The sequence below is a fragment of the Ochotona princeps genome, chromosome 1, assembly GCF_030435755.1.
Source record: "Ochotona princeps isolate mOchPri1 chromosome 1, mOchPri1.hap1, whole genome shotgun sequence".
NCBI lineage: Eukaryota > Metazoa > Chordata > Mammalia > Lagomorpha > Ochotonidae > Ochotona > Ochotona princeps.
This window is the reverse complement of record NC_080832.1, coordinates 89,817,233-89,840,641: the sequence shown is the minus strand read 5'-3', so window position 1 is coordinate 89,840,641 and position 23,409 is coordinate 89,817,233. Positions and strand designations below refer to the sequence as shown.

At 37.8% G+C, this 23,409-nt stretch overlaps 1 protein-coding gene across 1 annotated transcript in view; it reads right to left on the bottom strand.

The window, feature by feature from the left end:
- The window catches only part of LOC131481299 (protein eyes shut homolog), a 1,058,324-nt gene that overhangs the window by 971,195 nt on the left and 63,720 nt on the right, over window positions 1–23,409 (bottom strand). The window contains exon 4 of the mRNA XM_058669692.1: window positions 1,158–1,417. Within this exon, the coding sequence (XP_058525675.1) occupies window positions 1,158–1,417 (260 nt within the window). The remainder of the gene's footprint in view (window positions 1–1,157; window positions 1,418–23,409) is intronic.

The following is a 23,409-nucleotide window of genomic DNA, read 5'->3' as shown; positions in this document are numbered from 1 at the left end:
TTAGAAAGTACATTTGGATCATCTGTTTGGTATACCCGATAAAACTGCCTCCTGCAATAGGAGGAATCCCATATTGATGCTAGTTCAAGTCTTCCCTGCTCCTCTTCAATCCAGCTCAATATAAATGTGCCTTAAAAAGCACTAAACAATGGCCCAAATACTTGAGTTGCTGCATCCTTGTGGGAAATTCAGATGGGATTCAGACTGGCCCATCTCTGGCCTGCGGGCTATTGGGAAATGGACCATCAAATGGAAGATCTCTCTCTGCCTCTCTTCCTGTTTTTCTCTCTCTTCCTTCAATCGAATTGTGCCTTTCAATCAACACATACATACATAAAATTGCATTTTTTGAACACTAAATAGAATATCCAGTTTTACTGCAACGTCCATATACTAATTTTATGAGAAAGGCACTTCTTTTGAAAATGGCAACAGTTCCTGAATTGCAAATAATTCATGAATAGTAGACATATACTTACATTACCTATGTGTGAATCAGACTCTCTCAATCAGAAATCTTGGTCAAATAATACTGATGATCACAAGTAAAATATTTGTGTTTAGTAGGGCCTGAAAGCCAGAGGTATACCTGCACCAGGAAGAACTAGCTTCTGAGGTTGCAATTATCTAAGTCAATCCATTGCCTTTCATATGAGCTCTCTCTTTTGGAACAAAGTACCCACCAGAGCCACAGATTAGAGTAGAGCAATCCTAGAAAGAAGTGGTATTTCTGGATAGCTCCAGATCAGAAGTAATAACTAAATATTTCATTATCCAAGATTATTCCTATGTGCATCACCAAGTGCAATGGACAGGAGCACAAGAACACCATTTTTAGGAATGATTAACTTAAAAAATGAAAAGATGATTTGTGAAAGGAAACAAACCAACCAATCAACAGACTATGATCAAAGAGCTGCAAAGTTTTATAATTTCTCATTTCTACCCAATTCTGTCTGATTCTGTAGGGGTTACATCTTTACGTATATTTTTAATGTACTCTTATAACTGAATTTGGAGCCAGATATTCCATCATCCTTCAGTGTATGGAGAGCATTTTTTGTTCATTCTTACAAACAATTATCACATAGGGACAGCAAATCAGTGAATAAATTCGCAAATTAAGTTAAAATATTAAAACAAACATAAGTTCTTACCTTCTTTGCAAATACAATAATGATTTCCATCTACCAAAGTCAAGCACGTTGAGTTATTTCTGCAAGGATCATTGAGTAGATCACAGGGGCTATAGTGTTGATGGCAAAATGATCCCATATAAAAGGGTGGGCACAGACATATAAATTGTCCAGGGATGGCAGATTCATGACACAGACCTCCGTTCATGCATGGGTCAGAATCACATTCATTTATTTCTTCACTGCAATTTTTTCCAGTCCATCCAGAAGTACAGTCACAGCTACAACGAGAGTTTAAGAAAACTGAATGCATCTTCAAACTGCACTTTACATTTCACTACAATTATTCCCCTGGAATAACACGATTATTTTACGATCAATAACAGAGTTAATAAATTAATTTGCCTAACAGACTATCTCAGTGCACACTTAAAAACGTTCAGTATTTATCATGGTTGTCAAATACCATTTTGGTCAATTACATTCCATCCAACAAGACTAGTTCTTCTCATCGAGTCAGGAGACTTCTTACAGTCAGTGCATATCAAAGTGTTTTCAACATATAATATGTTCTATTTATGTAAAAATAAAATGCAAGGAATCTCCATTTACTTGTTGAATCATGGTCAATTATAAACCATGGTTGATTTCAAGGAGAAAACATGGGTGACACAGAGCTCTGCTTGCATTGTAGCTATACTATTCGGCAAGATATGAACCATGAAATAAAGCATAGAAGTGTCAGAAGAATTATTTTCATAAAAACCTTTATTGAATTTTATATCCCTTAAAATGTTATAAAAACACACAGTTTTTGGTAAAACTAAGTTCTGAGTATGAATAGCATAATTTCTTTCAGTTTTGCTAATTACAATATTAATGAAAAAATATGATGATTTATCTTTATTTCTAAATTAATTCTTTCAGATTTAACTTTTGATTATTTTTCCAAATGTTTTACTGAGAATCTTTCAGGAACACATGTGGACAAGTAAAAAATTGTGTAAATGAGAATAAAATTATGTTTACTTTGGTGTAAGACTAGTTTGAAATTGGTGTCTAGTTGTTTCACAATCTGAATTTTTAAAAACTTTTTAAAAAGTTATTTATTTGAAAGACAGAGGGAGATGGAAGAGGCAGAGGGAGACTCAGAGGGAGGAAAGGGAGAGAGACAAAGAGATCCTCATTTGCTGGTTCATTCCACAAATTGCTGCAAACACCAGCTTGGGCTAGGCCCAAGCAGGAACCAGTAGACTCCTCCAGATCTCCACTGTGGGTGCAGGGCCTCAGCAGCTGGGCCACCCTCCACTGTTTTCTCCAACACATTAGCAAGGAGTTGAATCAGAAGTGGAGCAGATATGAGGCAAAACAGAACCCATATCCAATGCTGACATTACAGGCAGTGGCTTAATACATAATGTCACAGTGCTTGCTCATTCATGAACTTTTGGAATACTCCATCACATAATATAGATGAAAACATTTTTAAATAACAAGATTTCTATTTTTTTTATATATATTTATTATTTAACTTCAGTAATTACATTGTATTATGTGACACAATTACATAGATACTTGGGTTCTCCCCACCCCTCCCCAAACCCTCCCACCATGGTGGATTCCTCCACCTTGTTGCATAACCACAGCTCAAGTTCAGTTGAGATTCCCCCATTGCAAGCGTATACCAAACATAGAGTCCAGCATCTTATTGTCCAGTCAAGTCCAACGGCTTCTTAGGTATACCCTCTCTGGTCTGAAGACAGAGCCAGCAGAGCATCATCCCAGTCAATTGAAAGCTCCAACATACCATCAGCACAAATTTACATCGTTATGGAATTAATTGACATAGTAATGAGTAACCAATATGGTAAAAGTAAATGCGAGTTCTTAACCACCTTCTGTGACCACCTCATTGACATTTCAATTTTAGTTTATACACAACATATAACATACATAACATAACATGTTATACATAACATCATATCATCTTAAATTAAGGCAAACATGTGGTATTTAACCTTTTGGGATTGGCTCATTTCCCTTAGCATTATGGTTTCCAGTTTGGCCCATTTGGCCACAAAGAACTGCATTTTGTTTTTTTTAATAGCTGAGTAGTATTCCATGGAGTAGATGAACCAATGTAGGAGACTTATTCGAAGAAAACTACAAACTACTTAAAAAAGAAATTGAACAAGACCTCAAAAGATGGAGTAACATCCCATGCTCCTGGATAGGTAAAATCAATATCATTAAAATGTCTATACTGCCAAAAGCAATATATACATTCAACGCAATCCCAATCAAATTGCCCAAAACATTCTTCATGGAACTGGAAACAATGATCCAAAAGTTCATCTGGAAGCACAAAAAACCACGGATAGCTAGAACCATCCTGAAGAACAGGAAGTTAGCAGGGGGAATCACAGTTCCGGACCTCTGGACATACTATAGGGCAGTGGTTATCAAAACAGCGTGGTACTGGCACAAAGATAGAGAGGAAGATCAATGGAGCAGAATAGAAACACCAGAAGGAAACCCACACAGATACAGCCAAATAATCTTTGACAAAAAGACAAACGACAATCCAGGCAAATGGGAAGGTCTGTTCAATAAATGCTGTTGGGACAACTGGTTAATAGCCTGCAGAAACAAAAAAATAGATCCACATCTCTCACCATACACTAAGATCAGATCTAAATGGATAACAGATCTAAACCTACATCCAGAAACCTTCAAACTTTTGGAAGAAAATGTTGGAAACACACTGGAACACTTAGGGGTAGGCCCTCACTTCCTAAAAAAGACTCCAAATGCAGTAGAAATCGAGACCAAAATAAACAATTGGGACCTCATCAAACTAAGAAGCTTCTGTACAGCTAGAGAAACAATCAACAAAGTAAAAAGGCAACCCACAGAATGGGAGAAGATCTTCGCACACGACATAGGTGATAGAGGGCTGATCTCCAGAATATACAAAGAGCTACAAAACAACCAAAATGTCAAAACAAACAAGCCACTCAAGAAATGGGCACGGGAAATGGGCAAACACTTCACAAAGGAACAAACCCAAATGGCAAATAAACATATGAAAAAATGCTCAAGTTCCCTGGCAATAAGGGAAATCCAAATTAAAACATCAATGAGGTACCACCTAACACCAGTAAGACTGGCCCACATGAATAAAAGCACCAACAACACTTGTTGGCGAGGTTGCGGGGAAAAGGGAACCCTACTCCACTGCTGGTGGGGCTGCAGGCTGGTACAGCCTCTATGGAAATCAGTATGGAGAATATTCAAACAACTCAAATTCAACATACCGTATGATCCAGCAATAGCACTCCTAGGAATATATCCAGAACACTTGTTTTATGAGAAACCAACATGCACTCCTATGCCCATAGCAGCACAATCAGTAATTGCAAAAACATGGAAGCAACCAAAATGCCCATCAACAGAGGATTGGATAAGAAAGCTATGGTTCATCTACTCCAAGATTTCTATTTTTAAGTCACATAGAACAGTATTTGTTACAATAAGGTATTAAGCAACATAGCTGTCCTATCTGTAAGTTCATACTGTCCATTTTTCTTGGGTTTTCTTGCATGGCAAGTAACCCAGTTTTCAACAGAGTTGTAAATTTCCTTCACCAAACTTCCCATTTTAACATTTAAGATAATGTAACCACTCCTGTTGTAATATGCAACATATAATTTTTATTGTTAAATTTTGTTTGTGTTTAGGTAATTGCCTTGGTTTTGTTAATATAAACAGCATATTTTATATATTTTAAACATGCAATTCTAAAAAGATAACCATGCTCTTCTCCATTCCTTCTTTTTTTTTTTTTTAAAGATTTATTCAGTTTGTTACAAAGTCAGATATACTGAGAGGAGGAGAGACAGAGAGGAAGATCTTCCGTCCGATGATTCACTCCCCAAGTGAGCCGCAACGGCCAGTGCGCGCCAATCTGATGCCGGGAACCTGGAACCTCTTCCGGGTCTCCCACGCAGGTGCAGGGTCCCAATGCATTGGGCTGTCCTCGACTGCCTTCCCAGGCCACAAGCAGGGAGCTGGATGGGAAGTGGAGCTGCTGGGATTAGAACCGGCGCCCATATGGGATCCCGGGGCATTCAGGGCGAGGACTTTAGCAGCTAGGCCATGCCGCTGGGCCCCATTCTTTCTTTTTCAATCCCCTCATTCCATTCTTTGCTTTTTGCTCTAGTTTTTGCACTAACATACAACATACAATTGACTTCATAAGCACAGGCATAAGTTACAACTAACCATAATGTTATTTTTTCTTTCTTTTTTTTTCTCTACTCATTTATTCATTAATTACATTGTATTACAATACACAATTCCATAGGTACTGGGATTCTCCCCCCTTCACCCCAAACCCTTCCCCCATCATGAATTCCTTCACCTTGATGCATAACCACAGCTCAGGTTCCGTTGGGATTCCCTAATTACAAGCACACACCATACATAGAGTCCAGCATCCCACTGTCCAGTCAAGTTCAACGGCCTCTTAGGGAGGCCTTCTCAGGTTTGAAGGCAGAGCCAGCAGAGCATCACCCTGATCAATTAGAAGCTCCAACGTATCATCAGCAACAATCCAGGTACGATGAGACTGGTGCAGAGTCCACTGATTGACATAGTCCATCTTAGAGTTACCCCTTGTCCAGTATTTCTCTGCCAACATATAGCTGAGGTGGTTGATTGGTCTACTCCATCTTCCATCTTTTCTTGGTTAATGTTTTGATTCCTCCATTTTGTTCAGGGGACATCCCAAAGAAACTTTGAGATATTCCTAGTCCAGGCTCCTACATGTACTAGCAAGCACAGTGCCCGCCACAGTCCATCACTCTGATCAGCTGGTGGTTGTAACCGCTGGGTTGGTTCTATTCTCAGCCCCGACCTCCATTGGAACCAATGAGTATTTCAGCCCTTCCCGGCTCTGCCCATCACACACTAGTCCCTCACCTAAACCAGTGGGAGGTGTTCTGGTTGGATGCTGCATTCCCTACTGGCACAGGCCATTTAGCCTTGGCATTTTGTGTTTTGTACTGTTTTTATCGCAACCGAACCTGGCCAGGCCTCCACACAGTTCCAGCACTCGGACTTGCCTGTGGATGACGTGAACCGACTCAGCCTGGTCTGCCTCCAACCTGAGCTAAATGTATGCCAGTGGGTCACTTTCCAAAGCCTCTTCTGGATTGTTTACCTCCATGCTTCCTGCATTATTTGTAGGGCCAGTGTCCTGTCAGAGGAACTATTCAGATTCCTCCATCAGACCCCTTCCTGGTGTCAGGCTTCACGCATACCAGCAGGTCCTTCAGCCAACACCGCTCTTCAACCCATTCTGGTTCCTGCTGTTGGAAGTTTCAGCCCAGCCATGGCTCGTCCATACCCACATATAGCCCATATATGGCTCAGTTGGGGTTGAAACCTAGCAGAGCCCATCCCACATCTACCCTGGTCCTCCGGAGCACCAAACTGTGCTGCAGCCTAACCTGGCATGGTGCATCAAGTCTGAATCCATATTTGTCCCAAGGGACTACGACTGTGACCAGACCAGAACTCAGCCCCCTTCCAATTCCTGCGCCCCTTAGTGGTAAGCTCCACCCAGCCAAGGCCTCCCCCAAGCTCCCCAACCAGGCCTGTTCCCAGCCAGTGTAAAGTATACCAGAGGTTGCTCTGGGTCAGCCCAGTGTGCCCAATAGACTGTCATGCCTCCTGCATAGACTCCACTGGCCCTTCTAAACCATTCGGTGGGGTCAGGTTTCCACGGGGATTGGTCCACACATGCCTGACACATTCTAGCCCCGAGTATGGTTCTTGAATGCCAGTCAATGTCATGATCTTGCCTAATGTGACCCCTATGCTGATCCCTCATCCTATCAGGTAATGGGGATATCCTGCTGGACAAGCCTGGAATTTTGCCTTTTGAATGAACTGGTGTTGGCAATCTGCACTATAAAGTGAGTACAGGTTCTTTAGAGGAAGATTTACTGCCATTGAGTATCTTAAGGACTAATACACATTCTCAGAGAACTGTGGGTACAGCATGGAGTGACTCATGTAGCATATCAAAGACCCCAAATTCCAGAGCAGCCTGGCCGGGTAGCCAGCAGGCACCACCTGGTGACAAATGGCACACTGGCCGCCCGCGAGCCGCTCACCCCATGTACGTATGTACGTGGTGGTAAGTGTGGCTGTGCCAGGATGGAATCGTGGCGGGGAACCTGAGCCCGCTGGGCAGCATGGTTGCCCGGAGGTTGAGATCCTTTCTTTCTTTCTTCCTTTCTTTTTTCTTTCTTTCTTTCTTTTCTTTTCTTTCTTTCTTTCTTTCTTTCTTTCTTTCTTTCTTTCTTTCTTTCTTTCTTTCTTCCTTCCTTCCTTCCTTCCTTCCTTCCTTCCTTCCTTCCTTCCTTCCTTCCTTCTTTCCTTCCTTCCTTCCTTCCTTCCTTCCTTCCTTCCTTCCTTCCTTCCTTTCCTTCTTTCTTTTCTTTTCTTTTCTTTTCTTCTTTTCTTTTCTTCTTTTCTTTCCTCTTTTTCTTTCAATCTGTTTATCAATATATCTATCTATTTATTAATTAGTCTGAGCCACTGGCACTGTTTGCTCTTAGTTTTATGTTTTTGTTTTTATTTCTTTTTATTACTTTCCAGGATATATTTTTATAGGTGTAAAAATTCCCTCCACATGCAGTGTGCCACAGAAATATAGATAAGAGCAATAAAACTCTCCCAAAAAGACAAATACAACATTTTCTCTGATATATGACAATTAATATAAAATATATAAATATGTATAAAATGAAACTGACATGATTTGATTTCTTTTTTAGATACAATGTTTAAGGTAACATTATAAGAATACTGCAATGCTTTAATTATCTTACTTCTTTCAAGATAAAAAAATATCTTAGAAAATGAGAGGAGAGTTGGACAAAGGAAGAAAGACGGGAGGAAAGAATGAGTCCATTTATAATCTGAAATTTTCAGAAATTTCAAGATTAGAGGACACCATTGGAGGTGGAAGTTCAATGAATGAGTTGTATCAATGTCTGAAGCTCAATTTTAAGTAACTTTAGGATCCCCTGAAGCACAATGAAATGAACAATGATGAGGAAGTTTTAGGCATAATTGACTAGTGAGTTATGTATTAGTTCAAGCATACTAAATCAATCTAATAGGACAGATTTTACTACTATGTAATTTGTAGTAGGCATGGAATGACTGCAACCATGTAATTTCACAATTTCCTTGTAAAATATGACATAAGACATAAGCATAAGACAAGCTTAACAAATGCAGTAATGTGTACTTTCTCAATATGAAATCAAAATAATGGAATTGTTAACGCTTTATGAATGAGTAAAAAGTTTAAATTTTAAGATTTTCCTTGAAACAAAGTACTAACTATTTTTATGGTTATATCTATCATCATCTTTGGCCGTCCTGGTTTAGTTTACTTTTCCAGTGTTATTGCTTACAGGATACACTGACAGTAAACAGTAAACAAGCAGTCCAGGGTAGTGATTTCTTTCATTGTCTCCTGAAGTCCTTTACCAAAAATGAGCATTTTCAAAATAACAACAGCATCTGAAATCTGGCATATCGGTCAATTCCATGCATATGATCTCACCTTGCTGTAAAAATTTGATTTCTATAGCTTTCACATCAACTACTTTACACTATAGCCTCTATCTGGCTTATCTCTACTATTAAGGCTTTAACTTCTTGATGGGGAAGTATTACTAGAATGTCATAATATCATGAGAGCAATAAATATTGACAATTCCTGAAATATTTCATTTGGAGATTTGAGGATCTTGGAGTTTAATGAAAATGAAAATATCAGAAGATTATTAAAATGATTACTGACATACTGAATTAAAGGTGGATGTAGTGCCTGACAACTACAGCGGCTAAATATATATGATATTTCCAGATGCTATCAGAAATTTTGAAAAACCAAATAGATTTTAGACTTAATATTATGTGTAAGTCTCAAAATAATACATGTTCTAACAGTAAATTTTCTTGAATTTTAAAATACTTTTCATTTGTATGCTAAATAAAATTAATTTTAATGCTGTCAAATATATTATTCAATAGCATATGTTCACTACAGAAGGTAATAAATGTTCAGTTTAAAATAATTTTAGTAAATATAAGTATACCATAACAATCAATGAACAGGTTTTGGAGAGTTGCAGAGGAGGAAGCTTGAATATCAGTAAAACTTGTAAAATCAAAATCACTATCAAATCATAACCATAGGTATTCAGGGAGGTTCATAAATAATGTGGTTTTAAAATTGTATTCTCTTATGAATTAATAATTTCACTTGGGTAATTTAAAAATTTGCCTGCCAATAACTGCGAATGCTTGATAACTTAGCACTTGTGTATAAAGTTTCTTTTGTCTTTTCAAATAACAGGTGGCTCAAGGTTTCATGTGGTGCCATTACAAGGATCAAATCCACAGGAAGGCCTCTGGCCATATGGCATTACCACTGAGGATGCCAAGTGTAAGTCACACAGAGATGGATGGATATTTGTAGAAGGCAAAGTTCTTGGGAACAAAGGAACTACTAATAATTAACATTGAAAGCTACAGTCTTACATATTTGAATCTGCATTTACACAAATTTAAAAACTGATTATTTATGGATAGAAAAACATACTTAGGTGAGAGCTTCAACCTGGATTTAAGGTTATGCTATGAAATAATTTCAACATTTACATTGATTTGGCAGAATCTTTCAAACCAATGGTTAGAAGAAAGTTGTTTATGGATTAAACACTGAAACAAGCAAAACAAATTCTGTGGTAATAATTTGGAAAATAATAAATATGTACTAAACATAGGTTAATAAATTCTATTTTGCTCTCTTGGGAGGAAATCAAATGTAATTGGTTATAAAATACTTTAAGTTGTTCTAATAACAATGATTGCTGATTAAACTACTGAAGCACTAATAAGAATAAATTAAATCTAACTGTTATACAATGGGAAATATATTCATTGAAAATTTCATTAGTTTTAAATTCTTCTTTTAAGCATGGAGATAATAAAATAATAATTTTAGTGTGTATAACTAAGGGATACATTGATAGCATTAATGTTCCTGCAGAAATTATTGTTTCATGACACATGAGATTATCAAAACCTTAACAAGGTGCTGGTAAGTTGTATAAATTTGAAATATATTTATGATATACGTTAGGGAACATTTGGATAATAGTATGAAAGGATGAGCCAGAGTGAGGAATGAGGAAAACTCTGTAAATTTAATCTCACTATTAGAAAAACCAAAGTCCAATCAAATAAAATGGAAAACCATATTTATGGAACTACCAGAGGGAGAAATGGAATTGATGTTTTATATGCAACTTAAATTAACAACAGGATTTCTGATAAAGTTCTAGATGTAGGAAGAAATTAAAAGTTAAAGATTCATGGAAAAATCAAAGCATGCAAAAATATCCCCATGGCAATTTTAATAAACATTACCAAGAATTTTAAGATCACATAAATGTAAATGTCAGATTCCTCCTCTACTAAAATATAAAATTCATTTATGAGACATGTGGAGTTACTCCTCTTGGTTGTTAAAATCTTCAGTATTGTTTCAACTGTTAGAATGTTTGAATGAGAAGGATTAAGTAAGAAAGACTCCTACTTGGTATGCTTTTACTGATAGAAAGGAAAACTATCCTCACATCCCCCCCTTTCTTTGAGGACAAAGAGAAGATGGTTGAATGTGGTTTCTAAATATGAAAATATTGCAAACTTCAGTACTGTGGAAATGTACCCATCGGATGCCCGAGAATGACAGAATTCTTACACTCAGCTGACTGAGAGTGCAAGCAGGAAGCAGAGTTCCCAAGGGACTGTGGTTCCTGGATGGCCAAGTATTCCTGGGGATGAGTGGTGCCTCCCTGTGCCTCCTTCCTCATTAGTTGCATATAGCTGAGTGTATTCCCTTCCTGTCAATTGGTTTGATCATCAGAATCTGTTCTTGAAAAACATGTTTATTCTTTAGGTGCTATGGAGATTGTTACTTCATTTCTTGTTTGCTATTTTAAAAGGGGCTTTTTTAGGTTGCCTAGGTAACCTGTTGAGTTCAATAAAGTGTGCACTGCTTCATTCACCCTGCATCCCCTGTGTCCTGATCTTTCTCAGCGTGGTCATCACACCTTGGGTCCCAGTCTCCTCAGAGGGATCATCCACACAGTGTTACAAAATATTACTTATAAATTTGTAAATAAACATGTTATTTGCTGAATTATTTTTAAAATTATATGCCATACAATCTGGAACATTTGCTTCATTTGTCTAATGGTACATACACTGTGTCACCCCTTTATTACTACTGGAAGATTTCTACTTTTTAAGAATTCATTTAGGGCCTGGCGTGATAGCGCAGCAGCTAAAGTCCTCACCTTGAACACACCAGGATACCGTATGGGCACCAGTTCAAATCCCGGCAGACCTGCTTCCCATCCAGCTCCCTGCTCATGGCATGGGAAAGCAGTCGAGAAGGGCACAAAGATTTGGGACCTTATACCCACATGGGGGACTGAGAAGAAGCTCCTGGCTCCTGGTTTTGGTTTGGCTCAGCTCCAGCCATTGTGGCCACTTGGGGAGTGAATCATCGAGCAGAAGATCTTCCTCTTTGTCTCACCTACTCTGTATATCTTACTTTCTAATAAAAATAAATAAATCTTTTAAAAAATCGGTTATTTTATACATAAAAGCTATTTGATTCATCCTTGATTTAATTATCTGTAAGTTATCTATACACTGTAAATATTCCAAAAGAGATAACCTCCTATGCTGTGTAATATGACAGCAATTGATCAATATTCTTTTCTAACAGTTGCTGCATTTGAGTTGCTCTGTAGGTCAGCATTTCCAAAAATCAATTCCAAATTTTTCAAGATTTATAGAATTCTTCACTGTATAGCAGGAATATAAAATACCAACCCTGTAAACGCAGAAAAGTTCAAGGTCAAGCTTTCAATATGTGAACATTGACAATCTTCTGAGAGAAATTCCATCATACGCCTAAAATGGATGCAATTAAGGACATTGTGTTTACTGAAATAAGCTAGACCCAGAAGCTTAGAAAGAGAAACACTGCATGGTTTTCCATATATGTAGGAGCTAACACTAAAACAGAAAAACAGAAAAATCAAAACTAGAAAAATGAAACATCTTTGTAAAGGAGTGTTGCTACAAATATAATTTTGCCAAGTATTGTTTTATATCTTTTTCAATCTAATGATTAAGCATGACATGATGCTATAGTTTTCATGGCCTTTAAAGAGTTTTAAGTAAGAAAAAAAATGTTTTAATTTATTGCATAAGGCTCCAGCACAGTGGGACTGAAGGGTAATTGTGTGCTCTATGTCACCATTTCGACATATGAGATTTAAAAAAAATGAAACAAGCTTTAAAGAACACATTGGATAATTCTCACATTACCCTTTTTAATTTTAATGTAGAGTTCAGAGTATGCAAAGACAGAAAGGTAACAGAGATGAAAAAAGGACAGAAAAGCAGGATTTTTTTTTAAATGTCAGTCAGAAATCATTTGGTTCTTATAGATTTTGTGGAAAACTTTTAGACCCAGATTGCTATTTCCTGATGTGACCCTTCCTGACACTTCATTAGTGAATCTAGGATCCAAATGATACTCATCTTTAAAAAAAATCCTTAACCATAACTCAAGTAAGAGGAGGAAAAAGAAATACAATAGAGAAGAGCTAAATTCTTATAAATTAGGGAATAAAGTCACCAATCTCTCCCTGTAAATTTATCTCAAGACAGCAATGGGACAGGTACTGAAACTTCATCTTCAAAAAGCTATCTTTGGAGGGAGTCAAGACGGCCGATGGAGTTAGACTGATGTAACCGAGGGTCCTAAAAGCTAGGGACGGGAGCAGTCTGAAGTGAGCCCGAGAGGAAAAGAACCTCGGTAAACACTGTGGGAAATTCTACAGTCCCGCCAGGACAGAAAAAATGGCACACTGCAGTAAAACAATCGCGAAATACTGGGATCAGCAACCTGAGAAGGACTAAGAGAGAGTCCTGGACTACAGAGACTCAGCAAAATTAGAAATTTGGGAAGCGAACTTTGGTGAGTCACTAGCACAGGGAAGGGCCCATCCTTAGCAGGAGCAACTTCAGAAAAAAAAAAAAAAAACAATGATGAAAGGTGCCTGAACTGTTGGCTCACATCTGGGCAGATCGGCCTGAGGACACAAAGAAAAAATAATCTAGGTCAGCAAGACCTCAGGTCACCCACTAGGTGACAGCAGAGGTCAAGGGTGTGAAGCCAGCAATACCTTATATCACATAGACATGGGGCGAAGTCACAGAAAAATAAATGAGTCAGAGGAAGGAGCCAGTGCCACCCCAAAAAGTCACTAAAAGGCCTGTCAATCGTAGAGATTACAGATGAAGAAGTTGAAGACATATCAGATAAGGAGTTCAGAAAAATAATTATGAAACTATTTAGAGACAATGAAAAACAATGGGAGGAACTTAAAAAATTAAAAAAACCACATAATCACAGAAACAAAATTACTCAAAAATGAGATCCTCGACCTGAAGCACAAAGTTGAGAGCTTAGCCAACAGAATTATTGCAGCAGAAGACAGGATATCTGAATTGGAAGATTCCCAGAATGAAAGCAGGCAGATTATTAACCAACTAGAGATACAATTACACAAGGTGACTAAGGCAATCCAGGAGACGAACGACAACATCAAAAAGTCAAATATCAGAATTATGGGGCTCCCAGAAGGAGTGGAAAGAGAGACAGGCATACAACCGGTGCTTGAGGAAATTATGCAGGAGAACATCCAAAACTCTTGGGACATGAGCCCAGTCCAAATCCAGAAAGGCCAGAGGATGCCACACAGGTTTGGCCCAAAAAGATCTTCCCCAGACATGTGGTAATCAAGCTCCCCTCCAATGAATACAAAGAAAGAATCCTAAGGCTAGCACGAAGCAAGGACAAACTTACATTTAGAGGCAGGTCCATCAGGATCACTGCTGACTTCTCAGAACAGATGCTCCAGGCAAGAAGGGAATGGAATAAAATTTTTCAATTACTGAAGCAGAACAACTGTCAACCAAGAATATTGTACCCAGCAAAGATCTCATTTGTATTCGAGAATGAAATTAGATACTTCCATAGCAAGGAGAAACTAGAAGAATATGCTAGCACAAAACCAACTCTACAAAATCTCTTCAGAAATGCGCTACTCCCAGAGAAAAAAGAAGCAAACCATAAGCAAGGACGGCAAGTGGGAAGACCTCCACACTAAAGTACACACAAGGAAAGACAATTAAATACCAACAACCTCAAAAACACATGCGCATGGCAGGACAAAATCACAATCTCTCAATATTAACTCCCAACATGAATAGCCTAAATTAATCAGTCAAAAGACAAAGATTAACAGACTGGATTAACAAACAGGACCCAACTATCTGCTGCCTGCAGGAGACGCATCTAAACAGAAAAGATGCTAAGAAACTGAAAGTGAAGGGATGGAAAAAGATAGTCCACACCAGTGGGTGATACAAAAAGGCTGGTGTAGCAGTCCTAATTTCAGATGATATAGACTTCAACGTGACAAACATCAAAAAGGAAAGGGAAGGGCATTGTATATTGTTGAAAGGGAAGATCCATCAGGAAGTAATTATCCTTAACATTTATGCTCCAAGTCCGGATGCACCCAGCTATGTGAAACAATTATTTATAGATTTAAAGAGAGATATCAATGAACATACAATAATCCTGGGAGATCTGAATACCCCATTAACACCAATAGATAGATCAACACGGTAAAAGCTCAACAGAGAAGCTACAGAGCTCACACAAACAACAGAACAACTGGACTTAGTAGACTTCTATAGAATATCTCATCCTAAGGTCACAGATTATACATTCTTTTCAGCATTGCATGGCACCTTCTCCAGGATAGACCACATTATAGGACACAAAGCAAGCTTAACTAACTACAAAAATATCAGAATCATACCATGTACCTTCTCAGACCATCATGGAATGAAAGTAGAAATCAGCAATTCAAAATGTCCCAGGAAATACGTAAACTCTTGGAGGTTGAACAATATGCTATTAAACCAACAATGGGTCAGAGAAGAAATTAAAGACGAGATAAAAAAATTTATGGAAACCAATGAAAACTCAGATACAACAGTCCAAAACTTGTGGGACACTGCCAAAGCAGTGTTACGTGGTAAGCTTATTGCAATTAGTGCTCATATCAAGGCCCAAGAAAGGCATCAAATACAGGAATTAAGCACACACCTCCAGGAATTGGAAAAACAGCAACAGAATGACCCCACAAACAAGAGAAATAAGAAATTACCAAAACAAGGGAGGAACTAAATCAAATAGAAATCAAAAAAACTATACACAAAATCAATGAATCAAAAAGCTGGTTTCTTGAGAAGATAAAATAGACAACCCACTGACCCGATTAACAAAGAAAAAGCAAGAGAAAGTGAGAATTAGCAGCATCAAAGATGAAAAATGCAACATAACAACAGACACTGCAACCATTAAGAAAATAATTAGAAATTATTACAAAGAATTGTACTCCAACAAATTAGAAAACCACCAGGAAATGGAAAGGTTCCTAGACTCCTACCACTGACCAAAACTCACCTCAAAAGCAACAGAAAACCTGAATAAACCCATAACCGAATCAGAGATAGAGTCAGTGATAAAGATCTATCAAACAAAGAAAATCCCAGGACCAGGTGGCTTTACCGCAGAATTCTACAAAACATTCCAACCAGAGCTAACCCCAATCCTCTACAAGCTCTTCAAAACAACAGAAAAGGAAGCAACCCTTCCAAACTCATTCTATGAAGCCAATATCACTTTAATCCCAAAACCGGATAGAGAATTAATAGAAAAGGAAAACTACAGAATGATCTCCCTGATGAACATTGATGCTAAGATTCTCAATAAAATCCTAGCCAATAGAATTCAAAAAAACATCCAACAGATCATTCATCCAGACCAAGTAGGATTCATACAGGGAATGCAGGGATGCTTCAACATACGGAAATCCATAAATGTGATACATCACATCCAAAAACTGAATAACAAAATCCATATAATAGTATCAATAGATGCAGAAAAAGCCTTTGACAAAATCCAACATCACTTCATGTTAAAAACCCTAACCATGGTGGGCATAGAAGGAACAATCCACAACATAATCAAAGCAATATATGAAAAACCCAATGCCAGCATCATACTGAATGGAGAAAAACTGGATCCCTTCCCACTGAGATCTGGAACAAGCCAAGGATGTCCACTATCACCACTGCTATTCAACATAGTCCTAGAGGTACTCACTGAGACCATAAGATGAGACAAAGAAATCAAAGGAGTTCAAATTGGAAATGAAGAAGTCAAGCTTTCACTATTCACAGATTACATGATCCTTTACATAGAAGAACCAAGAGACTCAATACAGAGACTACTAGAACTCATATGAGAATTTGGTAGAGTGGCAGGGTACAAAATCAATGAACAAAAATCAACAGCCATTGTGTATGCAAACAGCCCCAAGATGGAAGAAGAGCTAACCAACAAGTTACCATTCAAAATAACAGAGAAAAGTATGAAGTATCTAGGAATAAATTTAACCAAAAGTGTAGGAGACCTTTTTGAAGAAAATTATGAAACACTTATAAAACAAATTGAACAAGACCTCAAAAGATGGAGTAACATCCCGTGCTCCTGGATAGGCAAAATTAATAACATTAAAATGTCTATACAACCAAAAGCAATATTTACATTCAATGCAATCACAATCAAATTACCCAAAACATTCTTCTTTGAACAACAACAAAAAAATGATACAAACGTTCATCTGGAAACACAAAAAACCAGGAATAGCCAAAACCATTCTGAAGAATAGGAACTTAACAGGGGGAATCACAGTACTGGACCTCTCGATTTACTACAGGGCAGTGGTTATCAAAACAGTCTGGTACTGGCACAAAAATAGAGAGGAGGATAAATGGAACAGAATAGAAACAACAGAAGGAAACCCACACAAATACAGCCAATTAATCTTTGACAAAAAGACAGACAGCAATCCAAGCAAATGGGAAGGTCAGTTCAATAAATGCTATTGGGACAACTCGATGATAGCCTGTAGAAATAACAAGATAGACCCATACCTCTCACCATACACTAAGATCAAATCTAAATGGATAAAAGACTTAAACCTACATCCAGAAACCTTCAAACCTTTAGAAGAAAATGTTAGAAGCACACTGCAAGATCTAGGTGTCGACCCTGACTTCCTAAAAAGGACACCAAAAGCACTAACAATCAAGACCAAAAGAAACAAATGGGACTTCATCAAACTAAGATGCTTCTGTACAGCAAGGGAAACAATCAACAAAGTAAAAAAGCAGCCCACAGAATGTGAGAAGATCTTTGCACACTACATAGGTGATAGGGGGCTAATCTCCAGAATGTACAAAGATCTCCAGAACAATCAAAACACCAAAACACCAAAACAAACAAACTATTCAAGAAATGGGCACAGGAAATGGGCAGACATTTCACAGAAGAACAAATCGAAATGGCAAACAAACATATGAAAAAATGCTCAAGTTCCTTGGCAATAAGGGAAATCCAAATGAAGACAACAATGAAGTACCACCTAACTCCAGTAAGGATGGCACACATACATAATACCACCAACAACACTTGCTGGCGAGAATGTGGTGAAAAGGGAACCCTACTCCACTGCACTGCTGGTGGGACTGCAAACTTGTACAGCCTTTATGGAAATCAGTATGGAGAACATTCAAACAGCTCAAAACCAACATACCGTATGATCCAGCAATAGCACTCCTAGGAATATTTCCAAAACACCTGCTACACGAGAAACCAACATGCACCCCTATGTTTATAGAAGCACAATCAATAATTGCCAAAATTTTGAAGCAACCAAAATGCCCATCAACAGAAGACTGGATAAGAAAGCTATGGTTCATCTACTCCATGGAATACTACTCAGCTATTAAAAAAAAAATGAAATGCAGTTTTTTTGTGGCCAAATGGGCCAAACTGGAATCCATTATGCTAAGAGAAATAAACCAACCCCAAAAGGTTAAATACCACATGTTTGCCTTAATTTGAGATGAAAAGATGTCAATCTGGAAAATAGTACCTGTATATTGTAATATTATTGCAATCTCTAACAGCCTGTATTCAATGCAGTAAGTTAGTGCGATGTAATCTATAAACCAACAATTAATGTCAGACTGCTTATGATTTACAGCAAAGAACTGTAAAACCTAAAACACTGTTAATACCCTATGTTACTCCGTAATGGGGAGGGAATGCAGAGAAATCTTCCATCTCTCTAAAAAGTGTGAGGAAGACATGAAATATAGCCTATCAGGAACAAACCTGGTAACTCATAGACAACAAACTCTAGTTGGCACTAGACAATAGTAAAGCTACAAAGGCATAAGGGGGGAATCGGGAGCGATCCTGACAGCCTCTTAACAGGAGGTCATGTGCATGGAGTAGGGGGGTACTCCAGAGTGGAGCAGGCAGACAGGAGAAGGCTCAAATCCCAACCCTGAAGACTCCCAGATCCTCACCACGGACTATCAATACGAGCACCAAGCACTACATCCCAACTGCCAAGGAGACCATGGGGAACTGGAGTGCCTTCGGAGGCCGAGTACTCTGAGGTCACCCACCCCCATCTGGAGCTTCCACAGGGGATGGAAGAAGTCCAAACTCTGCCGTGCAGGAACTAGCATCATCAGAACAACAACCAGGAGCTCTGAGTGGTCCGCAGAAACAGAAGAATGATAAACTTCCTTTGGGACCAGGGAGGGGAGTTTTCTCTGGTCCTTGCCTAGTTCCGGCTCTGGATCCCTACCCTCTCTGGCAATGACCATCGGGATAGCTCCAGAAACCCCTCAAAACAAACATACATAAAAACAAACGAACAAAAAAAGAACTAGAATACACAGTCAACAACAAGGAAAGCGTAGAATCAGACAAGAAATGTCCAGCGTGGATTTACTCATACCTCACTAGGTGGGACACAAAGATTAGTTACTCCTCACTGGGGTGTTGAGGATTTCTCTGCACACTACTCCTAAAAATGTTCTGCACCTAAACTGTTGACATATGTCTTGTTAGAGCTATAAGCCAGTTCAAACCACCCAAAAAAACAACTAAGTTCAGCAAAATCATGCTTCAACACTATAAACAGCTAAACACTAAAATGAAAATGGACATGAGACAGCTGAATAGTATTCTATAGTTATTTTAAGGTGTATAGAACCCGGCTGAATATAAACTAAAATTGAAATGTCTATGAAGAAGTCACAGGATGTGGTTGAGAACATGCATTTTCCTATTAACATATTGGTTATTCAACGCCATGTCAATTAATACCATAATGTTGTAAATTTTTGTAAATATTATGTTGGGGCTTTTAATTGATTGGGATGATACTCTGCTGGCTCTACCTTCAGACCAGAGATGGTCTCTCCAAGAAACCGTTGAACTTACCAGGACAATAAGATGCTGGACTTTATGCTTGGTAAATACCTCCAATGAAAGAATCTCAACTGAATTTGAACTATAGTAATGCAACAAGGTGGAGCAATCCACTATGGGGGGACGGTTTTGGAAGGGTGGGGGGAATCCCAGTGCCTATAAAAATGTGTCACATAATGCAATGTAATTAATAAAAAAGCTATCTTTAATTCCAGACAAGATGGCAAAGAAGATGAGATGAATGAGACACACAACAGAAGAGGACCCAACATAAAGGGGAAAAAATGCTTGCAGCTAGTAGAATCCAGCAGAATTGGTGCCAAACAGAGTTTTCCAAATCAGAAAGTTAATGAAAAACCCTAACTTGAAATGGAAAGCTGAGACAATTTCCCATTAAAGAAAGCACACGACAGTTTGAAGGCACTGGCAAAAGTTAAAATTCTAGATCCAATTAATCCAGCTTGAATGCTGATGAATGGGTAATAAAATCTTGAAGTGACTATTATTAATGGTGAGAGAATAATCAATTCTTCCTCTGTTTTTTCATTTCCATTTTCTCTCTCACATCTATACATGTAGGCATCCATATGTGCACATGCCCAGGCATGCAAAAACGAATCATTTTTTTCTGAGTGATGAGAATTTCTATCCAATTCCCTTGGACAATAGCATTGCCTAATTCACACATCTCTTTAAATACTCAGGTTATTAAAACCTCATCATATATAAGGATGATGAGGACTTACAAAAATTCAGCATAAAATAAGCTGCTGTGTTTATGGGAGTATGCATTTATAAAACAGTAAATAAACATACAAGACAAGACATATTAGCATTGTCTTGCTTAAGCAGATTAAATTCAGAAACCAGAAAATTTCAAGCAAAGGAAAAGCTGCATACTAATTCTGTGTGAAAAAGTCTGCAGCAAAAACAACCCATAGAAAGTATAGCTGAGGAGAGAGAGGAAACAATGGCAAAACTTTAGGAAAAAAATGAAGGTAAAATTAAATCTGTTATAAAAATAAAAACTTTCTGTAAATATTAATATTAATGACAATAGTTAATAAAACTGAAACATCCAGTATAAAGAAAACAAACTTGAGAAGAACCTTTTAAGTTCCCAAAGAATTGTATTTTATAAATGCAAACAAATTGTTGGATTCATAACAAAATATTTAACTGCAAAACTGGGACCAAAGTGGAAAGGTGTCAGATAAGAAACATTATAGAAAATTATGGTTCCAATTGAGGATTTTAAAAGTAATACAAGTTAAGATATATTAACAACAGCAACCATACTAAGTATGAGTTCAATACAAATTTTCCTGGTAGAATTACTGGATTTCATACATAAAAAAGGAAAACAGAATCATCAATTATGGAAAACAAAGATCAAATCAAGTCCATATTGCAAAAGTCATGTAGTTTTACTGTTGCTACATTCTTGGCTACAAGATAGTAGTAACTACTGATGATGATATTCAACTGTAGGTGTAATAAGTAAATATTTTCACTTCTACAAGGGCTCAGAAATTATAATTTTCTTGAGATTGCTTTCTCTTCTAATGGCCAAATCACAATTATATATATTTATGGAATACAATGTGTTATTTTAGTATACACATATTATTTGACCACATTGTTGGAGCTGTTGGAGGATGAACTGTGGACAATCATGATATGAATTAAGATGCTTGTTCAAATAATTGCTGAGGAACTTTCAATCAATTAAATGTAAATCTGAAGCTGACATAGCTGGGGAAATATTAGTTCTACAACAAATTGTTAAACTATGGAATAAGTCTATAAGAAGACAATTGGAAAATAGATGAAGACAGGGATAACAATATTAATCAAAGATAAACCTGAATTTGACACAAAATAATTGCTTTAATTCCTACATTTGGGTTTATAATTATAATTTTTGCTTTGCTTTTATTTGATGTTTCTTAAAGAGTGTAATTTAAGCTCATAAATATTGTTCATAGTGACATCATAACCACTTAAAACGATTTTCAAATGTGAAACATATGTGGGCTGGATTTTAATATAATTGGAGATTTCATAGCTGGCTGCAGGGGCCTGTGCAGTAGGTGTAGATGGCACGAAGGTGTGAAAAGAACAGCTCCCCTGCTTGGCAGGGCCCGGGGAGCTTTCAGCTGATTGGCAGGGCCCGGGCAGATTTCTCTCTGACCACCTTGACGCAGTCTCACCCCCTTTTTACATGGACACTCAAGCACCCCGCTAAGAATCCTGTAATCTATTGAGGCATTGTTTGCCCCTGTGAGATGGCTTTGGCAAGCAATGTGAGCTTGAGAGTTAATGTTACTGATAACGTCTTGGTGAGTGGGCCTTTAACTGCACACAGGAGTACAATTAAACCCATGCCATTTCTGGACATCGTGTTGTGTGCCTACCCATTGTCTTGAAATCTGGGCCAGACACATAGCATGCCTTCTGGGAAATGGCTTAATAAGAATTTTACAAAGTAACAGAATTGATGGGAGTATTATTGGAAATGCTATGGCAAAAATATAGTTACTGTGACCTTAAAGGTTAGCCTGTCCTTGCAACTTTTTAGAGCATAGAAAATGTAGCTGTTTTAGCCGCTTTCATAATTTTTTAACTAGAGGAAATATAGGGCGATTCTATTAACATCACAGAGATATACTTTTGATTATTATTTAATTGTTTATGGGGTTGCAGGACCTGCAGTTGTAGGGGGATTTAACGTTTGAAACTTTTTGCCTTAGATCCTTATGTTCTTTCTCTTTTGATGTATTTTTCCCATTAAGTGATAGATAAGTTGTGAAAATAAAATGTAGTAGGAATGTTTTACTGATTAGTAAGTAACCATCTGTGCCTCGGCCTTGGAGTTCTGGCTGTCACCTAATGGCTACTTCTGAAGAATAAATAACGTCTTGCTTTAAAAAAACTGATTATAGTAACTTACAGAATTATCTTTAAGAGCACCTGGTTGACCATGAAGTAAAAATTAATTGAACATCTGTGTATGCTGTCTTAGTTCTAAAGTTAAAGATAAAAAAAATCAAACATTTGTGCAGAGGCTAGTGATGAGAATAAAGCATATAGCAAGAAGCCACCAAGTGTCAGTGTCTGTGTCTTTCTTTATCGCCAACTCCACACACCCTTCCTGAGCTCTGAACTCTCAGCTGGAGCTGGACTCCGGCAGCTGGCATATTTACAAAAGGCAAAATATCAGAAAGCAAATAATAGAAATTCTGGACATCAAGTAACATCTCTATCACACATCTAAGATCATACACTGCTATCTTGGAGAATGTGATAGTTCATAATTACCGAAAAATTCGTGGCAGAATTCTCATGGCACATAATCAATAACATAATCAAGAGCACACAGAAATGAGAACGTGGTAATAGGATTTCAGAAGCAGAAAAAAAAAGATGCTGTATAGGATCCTTACAGCAAGCTAAAGGCAATCACTCTAACCAGTGAGACTAGAGTAGAATTAAGGGCAAGTCTAACTCACAGAAAACTCCAGAGATAATTAATGGAGCAATTGTCTATAGAGGAAGGTAAACTGATAGGCAACAGGTATGCTATCCAATTTGTATAGACTCAGTGATGGCATTTTTGAGTTAGAAGGTTACCCATGATTTGGCCTGACCAAAATCTGG